This window comes from Ascaphus truei, unplaced genomic scaffold, assembly GCF_040206685.1.
Source record: "Ascaphus truei isolate aAscTru1 unplaced genomic scaffold, aAscTru1.hap1 HAP1_SCAFFOLD_467, whole genome shotgun sequence".
In the NCBI taxonomy this organism is placed as follows: Eukaryota; Metazoa; Chordata; class Amphibia; order Anura; family Ascaphidae; genus Ascaphus; species Ascaphus truei.
This window is the reverse complement of record NW_027456798.1, coordinates 112,501-125,669: the sequence shown is the minus strand read 5'-3', so window position 1 is coordinate 125,669 and position 13,169 is coordinate 112,501. Positions and strand designations below refer to the sequence as shown.

The 13,169-nt window shown below is 68.4% G+C and overlaps 1 protein-coding gene across 1 annotated transcript in view; it reads right to left on the bottom strand.

The window, feature by feature from the left end:
• Positions 1–13,169, bottom strand: part of RPUSD4 (RNA pseudouridine synthase D4) — a 24,931-nt gene continuing 11,762 nt past the window's right edge. Inside the window, exon 3 of the mRNA XM_075584173.1 lies at positions 1–230. Within this exon, the coding sequence (XP_075440288.1) occupies positions 25–230 (206 nt within the window). The 3' untranslated portion in view covers positions 1–24. The remainder of the gene's footprint in view (positions 231–13,169) is intronic.

Below are 13,169 nucleotides of genomic sequence, written 5' to 3'. Positions count from 1 at the left end.
CACCCCCGCACGCCTTCTGCGCTCTCACCAATACACCTTGTGCGCTTTGCGCTCTCTCAGCAGCTCCTGCACGCGTTCTGCGGCCTCCGCGCTCCGCGCCAGAATTAACGCTCCCGTGGTATCTTTGTCCAATCGGTGGCAAAGTCTCAGAGGCTCCGCCCCCCTCCCGAAGAGCATCTGAGAGAACGCTGGGAGAACCGAGGCCACACTGCAGCGTACCGAGGGGCCACCTGGGGAGTGACATCACACTGTGACATCATAAAGTATGAGGGGCGTCTGGGGGAGTGACATCATAAAGTATGAGGGGCGTCTGGGGAGTGACATCATAAAGTATGAGGGGCGTCTGGGGAGTGACATCATAAAGTATGAGGGGCGTCTGGGGAGTGACATCACACTGTGACATCATAAAGTATGAGGGGCGTCTGGGAGTGACATCACACTGTGACATCATAAAGTATGAGGGGCGTCTGGGGAGTGACATCATAAAGTATGAGGGGCGTCTGGGGAGTGACATCACACTGTGACATCATAAAGTATGAGGGGCGTCTGGGGGAGAGTGGGTGACATCACACGCGCTCCGTATATAACCCCACCGCTAACCCCGCCCCCAAATCGCTCTTCCCTCAGTCTCTGTCTAACTCCAGCGGTCTAAGCGGTCTTCCTCCTGCGCTCTCTCACCGTGCACACTCCCGCACCCTCCGCGCGCTCTGACCGTGCACACTCCCCCACCCTCCTGCGCTCACCGTGCACACTCCCCCACCCCTCCTGCGCTCTCTCACCGTGCACACTTCCCGCACCCTCCCGCGCTCTCTCACCGTGCACACTCCCCCACCCTCCCTCCTGCGCTCTCACCGTGCACCACTCCCCCCACCCCTCCCGCACTCTCTCACCGTGCACACTCCCCCACCCTCCCGCGCTCTCTCTCACCGTGCACACTCCCCCACCCTCCTGCGCTCTCTCACCGTGCACACTCCCCCCACCCTCCCGCGCTCTCTCACCGTGCACACTCCCCCATCCTCCCCGCAAGCTCTCACCGTGCACACTCCCCCATCCTCCCGCGCTCTCTCACCGTGCACACTCCCCCACCCTCCCGCGCTCTCTCACCGTGCACACTCCCCCCACCCTCCCGCGCTCTCTCACCGTGCACACTCCCGCACCCTCCCCGCGCTCTCTCACCGTGCATACTCCCCCACCCTCCTGCGCACTCACCGTGCACACTCCCCCTCCCTCCTGCGCTCTCACCGTGCACACTTCCCCCACCCTCCCGCGCGCTCTCACCGTGCACACTCCCCCACCCTCCTGCGCACTCACCGTGCACACTCCCCCACCCTCCTGCGCTCTCTCACCGTGCATACTCCCCCACCCTCCTGCGCGCTCTCACCGTGCACACTCCCCGCGCTCTCTCACCGTGCACACTCCCCCACCCTCCTGCGCGCTCTCACCGTGCACACTCCCGCGCTCTCTCACCGTGCACACTCCCCCATCCTCCTGCGCTCTCTCACCGTGCACACTCCCCCTCCCTCCCGCGCTCTCTCACCGTGCACACTCCCCCACCCTCCTGCGCTCTCTCACCGTGCACACTCCCCTCCCTCCTGCGCTCTCTCACCGTGCACACTCCCCCACCCTCCTGCGCTCTCTCACCGTGCACACTCCCCCTCCCTCCTGCGCTCTCTCACCGTGCACACTCCCCCACCCTCCTGCGCTCTCTCACCGTCCACACTCCCCCACCCTCCTGCGCACTCACCGTGCACACTCCCCCACCCTCCTGCGCTCTCTCACCGTGCACACTCCCCCACCCTCCTGCGCTCTCTCACCGTGCACACTCCCCCTCCCTCCCGCGCTCTCTCACCGTGCACACTCCCCCCACCCTCCTGCGCTCTCTCACCGTGCACACTCCCCTCCCTCCTGCGCTCTCTCACCGTGCACACTCCCCCACCCTCCTGCGCTCTCTCACCGTGCACACTCCCCCTCCCTCCTGCGCTCTCTCACCGTGCACACTCCCCCACCCTCCTGCGCTCTCTCACCGTCCACACTCCCCCACCCTCCTGCGCACTCACCGTGCACACTCCCCCACCCTCCCGCGCTCTCTCACCGTCCACACTCCCCCACCCTCCTGCGCACTCACCGTGCACACTCCCCCACCCTCCTGCGCTCTCTCACCGTGCACACTCCCCCACCCTCCTGCGCTCTCTCACCGTGCACACTCCCCCACCCTCCTGCGCTCTCTCACCGTGCACACTCCCGCACCCTCCCGCGCTCTCTCACTGTGCACACTCCCGCACCCTCCCGCGCTCTCTCACTGTGCACACTCCCCCACCCTCCCGCGCTCTCACCGTGCACACTCCCCCACCCTCCTGCGCTCTCACCGTGCACACTCCCCCACCCTCCCGCGCTCTCTCACCGTGCACACTCCCCCACCCTCCTGCGCTCTCTCACCGTGCACACTCCCCCTCCCTCCTGCGCTCTCTCACCGTGCACACTCCCCCACCCTCCTGCGCACTCACCGTGCACACTCCCCCACCCTCCTGCGCACTCACCGTGCACACTCCCCCACCCTCCCGCGCTCTCTCACCGTGCACACTCCCCCACCCTCCTGCGCTCTCTCACCGTGCACACTCCCCCTCCCTCCTGCGCTCTCTCACCGTGCACACTCCCCCACCCTCCTGCGCACTCACCGTGCACACTCCCCCACCCTCCTGCGCTCTCTCACCGTGCACACTCCCCCACCCTCCCGCGCTCTCTCACCGTGCACACTCCCGCACCCTCCCGCGCTCTCTCACCGTGCACACTCCCCCACCCTCCCGCGCTCTCTCACCGTGCACACTCCCCCACCCTCCCGCGCTCTTTCACCGTGCACACTCCCCCACCCTCCTGCGCGCTCTCACCGTGCACACTCCCCCTCCTTCCTGCGCTCTCTCATCGTGCACACTCCCCCACCCTCCCTCCTGCGCTCTCTCACCGTCCACACTCCCCCACCCTCCTGCGCTCTCTCACCGTGCACACTCCCCCACCCTCCTGCACTCTCTCACCGTGCACACTCCCCCACCCTCCTGCGATCTCTCACCGTGCAAACTCCCCCTCCCTCCCGCGCTCTCTCACTGTGCACAATCCCCCACCCTCCCGCGCTCTCTCACCGTGCACACTCCCCCACCCTCCCGCGCTCTCTCACCGTGCACACTCCCCCACCCTCCCACCGTGCACACTCCCGCACCCTCCCGCGCTCTCACTGTGCACACTCCCCCACCCTCCCGCGCTCTCTCACCGTGCACACTCCCCCACCCTCCTGCGCTCTCTCACTGTGCACACTCCCCCTCCCTCCTGCGCTCTCACTGTGCACACTCCCCCACCCTCCTGCGCTCTCTCACCGTGCAAACTCCCCCTCCCTCCTGCGCTCTCTCACCGTGCACACTCCCCCTCCCTCCCGCGCTCTCTCACCGTGCACACTCCCCCACCCTCCCGCGCTCTCTCACCGTGCACACTCCCCCACCCTCCTGCGCTCTCTCCGTGCACACTCCCACACCCTCCCGCGCTCTCTCACCGTGCACACTCCCCCACCCTCCTGCGCTCTCTCCGTGCACACTCCCCCACCCTCCAGCGCTCTCTCACCGTGCACACTCCCCCACCCTCCTGCGCTCTCTCCGTGCACACTCCCCCACCCTCCTGCGCTCTCACAGTGCACAGACACTCCCCCACCCTCCTGCGCTCTCTCACCGTGCAAACTCCCCCTCCCTCCTGCGCTCTCTCACCGTGCACACTCCCCCTCCCTCCCGCGCTCTCTCATCGTGCACACTCCCCCACCCTCCTGCGCACTCACCGTGCACACTCCCCCACCCTCCTGCGCTCTCTCACCGTGCACACTCCCCCACCCTCCTGCGCTCTCTCACCGTGCACACTCCCCCTCCCTCCTGCGCTCTCTCACCGTGCACACTCCCCCACCCTCCCTCCTGCGCTCTCTCACCGTCCACACTCCCCCACCCTCCTGCGCTCTCTCACCGTGCACACTCCCCCACCCTCCTGCGCTCTCTCACCGTGCAAACTCCCCCTCCCTCCTGCGCTCTCTCACCGTGCACACTCCCCCTCCCTCCTGCGCTCTCTCACCGTGCACACTCCCCCACCCTCCTGCGCTCTCTCTCCGTGCACACTCCTCCACCCTCCTGCGCTCTCTCCGTGCACACTCCCCCACCCTCCTGCGCTCTCTCACCGTACACACTCCCCCTCCCTCCTGCGCTCTCTCACCGTGCACACTCCCCCACCCTCCCGCGCTCTATCACCGTGCACACTCCCCCACCCTCCCGCACTCTCTCACCGTGCACACTCCCCCACCCTCCTGCGCTCTCTCACCGTGCACACTTCCCCACCCTCCCGCACTCTCTCACCGTGCACACTCCCCCACCCTCCCGCGCACACTTCCCCACCCTCCCGCACTCTCTCACCGTGCACACTCCCCCACCCTCCCGCGCTCTCTCACCGTGCACACTCCCCCACCCTCCTGCGCTCTCTCACCGTGCACACTCCCCCACCCTCCTGCGCGCTCTTACCGTGCACACTCCCCCCACCCTCCTGCGCGCTCGCACCGTGCACACTCACCCACCCTCCTGCGCTCTCACCGTGCACACTCCCCCACCCTCCTGCGCTCTCACCATGCACACTCCCCCACCCTCCTGCGGTCTCTCACCGTGCACACTCCCCCACCCTCCTGCGCTCTCTCATCGTGCACACTCCCCCACCCTCCCGCGCTCTCACCGTGCACGGACACTCCCCCTCCCTCCTGCGCTCTCACCGTGGACACTCCCCCACCCTCCTGCGCTCCCACCGTGCACGGACACTCCCCCACCCTCCTGCGCTCTCACCGTGCACGGACACTCCCCCACCCTCCTGCGCTCTCTCACCGTGCACACTCCCCCACCCTCCCGTGCTCTCTCACCGTGCACACTCCCCCACCCTCCTGCGCTCTCTCACCGTGCACACTCCCCCTCCCTCCTGCGCTCTCACCGTGCACACTCCCCCTCCCTCCTGCGCTCTCACCGTGCACTCCCCCACCCTCCTGCGCTCTCTCACCGTGCACACTCCCCCACCCTCCCGCTCTCTCACCGTGCACATTCCCCCACCCTCCTGCGCTCTCTCACCGTGCACACTCCCCCACCCTCCCTCCTGCGCTCTCTCACCGTCCACACTCCCCCACCCTCCTGCGCTCTCTCACCGTGCACACTCCCCCACCCTCCTGCGCTCTCTCACCGTGCAAACTCCCCCTCCCTCCTGCGCTCTCTCACCGTGCACACTCCCCCTCCCTCCTGCGCTCTCTCACCGTGCACACTCCCCCACCCTCCTGCGCTCTCTCTCCGTGCACACTCCCCCACCCTCCTGCGCTCTCTCCGTGCACACTCCCCCACCCTCCTGCGCTCTCTCACCGTACACACTCCCCCTCCCTCCTGCGCTCTCTCACCGTGCACACTCCCCCACCCTCCCGCGCTCTATCACCGTGCACACTCCCCCACCCTCCCGCACTCTCTCACCGTGCACACTCCCCCACCCTCCCGCACTCTCTCACCGTGCACACTCCCCCACCCTCCTGCGCTCTCTCCGTGGACACTCCCCCACCCTCCTGCGCTCCCACCGTGCACGGACACTCCCCCACCCTCCTGCGCTCTCACCGTGCACGGACACTCCCCCACCCTCCTGCGCTCTCTCACCGTGCACACTCCCCCACCCTCCCGTGCTCTCTCACCGTGCACACTCCCCCACCCTCCTGCGCTCTCTCACCGTGCACACTCCCCCTCCCTCCTGCGCTCTCACCGTGCACACTCCCCCTCCCTCCTGCGCTCTCACCGTGCACTCCCCCACCCTCCTGCGCTCTCTCACCGTGCACACTCCCCCACCCTCCCGCTCTCTCACCGTGCACATTCCCCCACCCTCCTGCGCTCTCTCACCGTGCACACTCCCCCACCCTCCCTCCTGCGCTCTCTCACCGTCCACACTCCCCCACCCTCCTGCGCTCTCTCACCGTGCACACTCCCCCACCCTCCTGCGCTCTCTCACCGTGCAAACTCCCCCTCCCTCCTGCGCTCTCTCACCGTGCACACTCCCCCTCCCTCCTGCGCTCTCTCACCGTGCACACTCCCCCACCCTCCTGCGCTCTCTCTCCGTGCACACTCCCCCACCCTCCTGCGCTCTCTCCGTGCACACTCCCCCACCCTCCTGCGCTCTCTCACCGTACACACTCCCCCTCCCTCCTGCGCTCTCTCACCGTGCACACTCCCCCACCCTCCCGCGCTCTATCACCGTGCACACTCCCCCACCCTCCCGCACTCTCTCACCGTGCACACTCCCCCACCCTCCCGCACTCTCTCACCGTGCACACTCCCCCACCCTCCTGCGCTCTCTCACCGTGCACACTTCCCCACCCTCCCGCACTCTCTCACCGTGCACACTCCCCCACCCTCCCGCGCACACTTCCCCACCCTCCCGCACTCTCTCACCGTGCACACTCCCCCACCCTCCCGCGCTCTCTCACCGTGCACACTCCCCCACCCTCCTGCGCTCTCTCACCGTGCACACTCCCCCACCCTCCTGCGCGCTCTTACCGTGCACACTCCCCCCACCCTCCTGCGCGCTCTCACCGTGCACACTCACCCACCCTCCTGCGCTCTCACCGTGCACACTCCCCCACCCTCCTGCGCTCTCACCATGCACACTCCCCCACCCTCCTGCGGTCTCTCACCGTGCACACTCCCCCACCCTCCTGCGCTCTCTCATCGTGCACACTCCCCCACCCTCCCGCGCTCTCACCGTGCACGGACACTCCCCCTCCCTCCTGCACTCTCACCGTGGACACTCCCCCACCCTCCTGCGCTCCCACCGTGCACGGACACTCCCCCACCCTCCTGCGCTCTCACCGTGCACGGACACTCCCCCACCCTCCTGCGCTCTCTCACCGTGCACACTCCCCCACCCTCCCGTGCTCTCTCACCGTGCACACTCCCCCACCCTCCTGCGCTCTCTCACCGTGCACACTCCCCCTCCCTCCTGCGCTCTCACCGTGCACACTCCCCCTCCCTCCTGCGCTCTCACCGTGCACTCCCCCACCCTCCTGCGCTCTCTCACCGTGCACACTCCCCCACCCTCCCGCTCTCTCACCGTGCACATTCCCCCACCCTCCTGCGCTCTCACCGTGCACACTCCCCCACCCTCCCGCACTCTCTCACCGTGCACACTCCCCCACCCTCCTGCGCTCTCTCACCGTGCACACTCCCCCACCCTCCCGCACTCTCTCACCGTGCACACTCCCCCACCCTCCAGCGCTCTCTCACCGTGCACACTCCCCCACCCTCCAGCGCTCTCTCACCGTGCACACTCCCCCATCCTCCCTCTCTCTCTCACCGTGCACACTCCCCCTCCCTCCTGCGCTCTCACCGTGCACACCCCCCCCTCCCTCCTGCGCTCTCTCACCGTGCACACTCCCCCTCCCTCCTGCGCTCTCACTGTGCACACTCCCCCTCCCTCCTGCGCTCTCTCACCGTGCACACTCCCCCACCCTCCCGTGCTCTCTCGCCGTGCACACTCCCCCACCCTCCTGCGCTCTCACCGTGCACACTCCTCCTCCCTCCTGCGCTCTCACCGTGCACACTCCCCCTCCCTCCTGCGCTCTCTCACCGTGCACACTCCCCCTCCCTCCTGCGCTCTTACCGTGCACACTCCCCCACCCTCCTGCGCTCTCTCACCGTGCACACTCCCCCTCCCTCCTGCGCTCTCTCACCGTGCACACTCCCCCTCCCTCCTGCGCTCTCTCACCGTGCACACTACCCCACCCTCCCGCGCTCTCTCACCGTGCACACTCCCCCACCCTCCTGCGCTCTCTCACCGTGCACACTCCCCCACCCTCCCGCGCTCTCTCACCGTGCACACTCCCCCACCCTCCCGCGCTCTCTCACCGTGCACACTCCCCCTCCCTCCCGCGCTCTCTCACCGTGCACACTCCCCCACCCTCCTGCGCTCTCTCACCGTGCACACTACCCCACCCTCCCGCGCTCTCTCACCGTGCACACTCCCCCTCCCTCCTGCGCTCTCACCGTGCACACTCCCCCTCCCTCCTGCGCTCTCACCGTGCACACTCCCCCTCCCTCCTGCGCTCTCTCACCGTACACACTCCCCTCCCTCCTGCGCTCTCTCACCGTGCACACTCCCCCACCCTCCCGCGCTCTCTCACCATGCACACTCCCCCTCCCTCCTGCGCTCTCTCACCGTGCACACTCCCCCACCCTCCTGCGCTCTCTCACCGTGCACACTCCCCCTCCCTCCTGAGCTCTCACCGTGCACACTCCCCCACCCTCCCGCGCTCTCTCACCGTGCACACTCCCCCTCCCTCCTGCGCTCTCTCACCGTACACACTCCCCCTCCCTCCTGAGCTCTCACCGTGCACACTCCCCCTCCCTCCTGCGCTCTCTCACCGTACACACTCCCCCTCCCTCCTGCGCTCTCTCACCGTGCACACTCCCCCACCCTCCTGCGCTCTCTCACCGTACACACTCCCCCTCCCTCCTGCGCTCTCTCACCGTGCACACTCCCCCACCCTCCTGCGCTCTCTCACCGTGCACACTCTCCCATCCTCCTGCGCTCTCTCACCGTGCACACTCCCCCTCCCTTCCGCGCTCTCTCACCGTGCACACTCCCCCACCCTCCTGCGCTCTCTCACAGTGCACAGACACTCCCCCACCCTCCTGCGCTCTCTCACCGTGCACACTCCCCCACTCTCCTGCGCTCTCTCACCGTGCACACTCCCCCACTCTCCTGCGCTCTCTCACCGTGCACACTCCCCCACTCTCCCGCGCTCTCTCACCGTGCACACTCCCCCATCCTCCCGCGCTCTCAACGTGCACACTCCCCCTCCCTCCTGCGCTCTCTCACCGTGCACACTCCCCCACTCTCCTGCGCTCTCTCACCGTGCACACTCCCCCTCCCTCCTGCGCTCTCTCACCGTGCACACTCCCCCTCCCTCCTGCGCTCTCTCACCGTGCACACTCCCCCACCCTCCCTCCTGCGCTCTCACCGTGCACACTCCCCCACCCTCCTGCGCTCTCACCGTGCACACTCCCCCACCCTCCCGCGCTCTCTCACCGTGCACACTCCCCCACCCTCCCTCCTGCGCTCTCACCGTGCACACTCCCGCACCCTCCTGCGCTCTCACACCGTGCACACTCCCCCACCCTCCCTCCTGCGCTCTCACCGTGCACACTCCCCCACCCTCCCTCCTGCGCTCTCACCGTGCACACTCCCGCACCCTCCTGCGCTCTCACACCGTGCACACTCCCCCACCCTCCTGCGCTCTCTCACCGTGCACACTCCCCCAACCCTCCCACGCTCTCACCATGCACACTCCCCCACCCCCCTGCGCTCTCTCCGTGCACACTCCCCCACCCTCCCGCGCGCTCTCACCGTGCACACTCCCCCACCCTCCTGCGCTCACCGTGCACACTCCCCCACCCTCCCTCCTGCGCTCTCACCGTGCACACTCCCCCACCCTCCTGCGCTCTCACCGTGCACACTCCCCCACCCTCCCTCCTGCGCTCTCACCGTGCACACTCCCCCACCCTCCCTCCTGCGCTCTCACCGTGCACACTCCCCCACCCTCCTGCGCTCACCGTGCACACTGCCCCTCCCTCCTGCGCTCACCGTGCACACTCCCCCACCCTCCCTCCTGCGCTCTCACCGTGCACACTCCCCCACCCTCCTGCGCTCTCACCGTGCACACTCCCCCACCCTCCTGCGCTCACCGTGCACACTCCCCCACCCTCCCTCCTGCGCTCTCACCGTGCACACTCCCCCACCCTCATGCGCTCTCTCACCGTGCACACTCCCCCACCCTCCTGCGCTCTCACCGTGCACACTCCCCCACCCTCCTGCGCTCTCACCGTGCACACTCCCCCACCCTCCTGCGCTCTCTCACCGTGCACACTCCCCCTCCCTCCTGCGCTCTCTCACCGTGCACACTCCCCCACCCTCCTGCGCTCTCACCGTGCACACTCCCCCACCCTCCTGCGCTCTCTCACCGTGCACACTCCCCCTCCCTCCTGCGCTCTCTCACCGTGCACACTCCCCCTCCCTCCTGCGCTCTCTCACCGTGCACACTACCCCACCCTCCCGCGCTCTCTCACCGTGCACACTCCCCCACCCTCCCGCGCTCTCTCACCGTGCACACTCCCCCACCCTCCCGCGCTCTCTCACCGTGCACACTCCCCCACCCTCCCGCGCTCTCTTACCGTGCACACTCCCCCTCCCTCCCGCGCTCTCTCACCGTGCACACTCCCCCACCCTCCTGCGCTCTCTCACCGTGCACACTACCCCACCCTCCCGCGCTCTCTCACCGTGCACACTCCCCCTCCCTCCTGCGCTCTCACCGTGCACACTCCCCCTCCCTCCTGCGCTCTCACCGTGCACACTCCCCCTCCCTCCTGCGCTCTCTCACCGTACACACTCCCCTCCCTCCTGCGCTCTCTCACCGTGCACACTCCCCCACCCTCCCGCGCTCTCTCACCATGCACACTCCCCCTCCCTCCTGCGCTCTCTCACCGTGCACACTCCCCCACCCTCCTGCGCTCTCTCACCGTGCACACTCCCCCTCCCTCCTGAGCTCTCACCGTGCACACTCCCCCTCCCTCCTGCGCTCTCTCACCGTACACACTCCCCCTCCCTCCTGAGCTCTCACCGTGCACACTCCCCCTCCCTCCTGCGCTCTCTCACCGTACACACTCCCCCTCCCTCCTGCGCTCTCTCACCGTGCACACTCCCCCACCCTCCTGCGCTCTCTCACCGTACACACTCCCCCTCCCTCCTGCGCTCTCTCACCGTGCACACTCCCCCACCCTCCTGCGCTCTCTCACCGTGCACACTCTCCCATCCTCCTGCGCTCTCTCACCGTGCACACTCCCCCTCCCTCCTGCGCTCTCTCACCGTGCACACTACCCCTCCCTCCTGCGCTCTCTCACCGTGCACACTCCCCCACGCTCCTGCGCTCTCTCACCGTGCACACTCCCCCTCTCTCCTGCGCTCTCTCACCGTGCACACTCCCCCTCTCTCCTGCGCTCTCTCACCGTGCACACTCCCCCACCCTCCTGCGCTCTCTCACCGTGCATACTCCCCATCCCTCCTGCGGTCTCACCGTGCACACTCCCCCTCCCTCCTGCGCTCACCGTGCACACTCCCCCTCCCTCCAGCGCTCTCTCACCGTGCACACTCCCCCTCCCTCCTGCGGTCTCTCACCGTGCACACTCCCCCTCCCTCCTGCGGTCTCTCACCGTGCACACTCCCCCACCCTCCTGCGCTCTCACCGTGCACATAAACTCCCCCTCGCTCCTACCGTGCACACTCCCCCACCCTCCTGGGCTCACCGTGCACACTCCCCCACCCTCCCTCCCTCTCTCTCACCGTGCACACTCCTCCACCCTCCCTCCTGCGCTCTCACCGTGCACACTCCCCCACCCTCCCTCCTGCGCTCTCACCGTGCACACTCCCCCACCCTCCCTCCTGCGCTCTCTCACCGTGCACACTCCCCCACCCTCATGCGCTCTCTCACCGTGCACACTCCCCCTCCCTCCTGCGCTCTCTCACCGTGCACACTCCCCCACCCTCCTGCGCTCTCTCACCGTCCACACTCCCCCTCCCTCCTGCGCTCACTGTGCACACTCCCCCACCCTCCTGCGCTCTCACCGTGCACGGACACTCCCCCACCCTCCTGCGCTCTCTCACCGTGCACACTCCCCCACCCTCCCGCGCGCTCTCACCGTGCACACTCCCCCACATTCCTGCGCTCTCTCACCGTGCACACTCCCCCACCCTCCTGCGCTCTCTCACCGTGCACACTCCCCCACCCTCCTGCGCTCTCTCACCGTGCACACTCCCCCACCCTCCTGCGCTCTCTCACCGTGCACGGACACTCCCCCTCCCTCCCGCGCTCTCTCACCGTGCACACTCCCCCACCCTCCTGCGCTCTCACCGTGCACACTCCCCCACCCTCCTGCGCTCTCACCGTGCACACTCCCCCACCCTCCTGCGCTCTCACCGTGCACACTCCCCCTCCCTCCTGCGCTCTCACCGTGCACACTCCCCCACCCTCCTGCGCTCTCACCGTGCACACTCCCCCTCCCTCCCGCGCGCTGTCACCGTGCACACTCCCCCACCCTCCCCCGCGCTCTCACCGTGCACGGACACTCCCCCTCCTGCGCGCTCTCACCGTGCACGGACACTCCCCCACCCTCCTGCGCTCTCACCGTGCACACTCCCCCACCCTCCCGCGCGCTCTCACCGTGCACGGACACTCCCCCACCCTCCCGCGCGCTCTCACCGTGCACGGACACTCCCCCTCCTGCGCGCTCTCACCGTGCACGGACACTCCCCCTCCTGCGCGCTCTCACCGTGCACGGACACTCCCCCACCCTCCTGCGCGCTCTCACTGTGCACGGACACTCCCCCACCCTCCTGCGCGCTCTCACCGTGCACGGACACTCCCCCTCCCTCCTGCGCTCTCACCGTGGACACTCCCCCACCCTCCTGCGCTCTCACCGTGCACGGACACTCCCCCACCCTCCTGCGCGCTCTCACCGTGCACGGACACTCCCCCACCCTCCTGCGCGCTCTCACCGTGCACGGACACTCCCCCTCCTGCGCGCTCTCACCGTGCACGGACACTCCCCCTCCTGCGCGCTCTCACCGTGCACGGACACTCCCCCTCCTGCGCGCTCTCACCGTGCACGGACACTCCCCCTCCTGCGCGCTCTCACCGTGCACGGACACTCCCCCTCCTGCGCGCTCTCACCGTGCACGGACACTCCCCCTCCCGCGCGCTCTCACCGTGCACGGACACTCCCCCTCCTGCGCGCTCTCACCGTGCACGGACACTCCCCCTCCTGCGCTCTCACCGTGCACGGACACTCCCCCTCCCGCGCGCTCTCACCGTGCACGGACACTCCCCCTCCTGCGCGCTCTCACCGTGCACAGACACTCCCCCTCCTGCGCGCTCTCACCGTGCACGGACACTCCCCCACCCTCCTGCGCGCTCTCACCGTGCACGGACACTCCCCCTCCTGCGCTCTCACCGTGCACGGACACTCCCCCTCCTGCGCGCTCTCACCGTGCACGGACACTCCCCCACCCTCCCGCGCGCTCTCACCGTGCACACT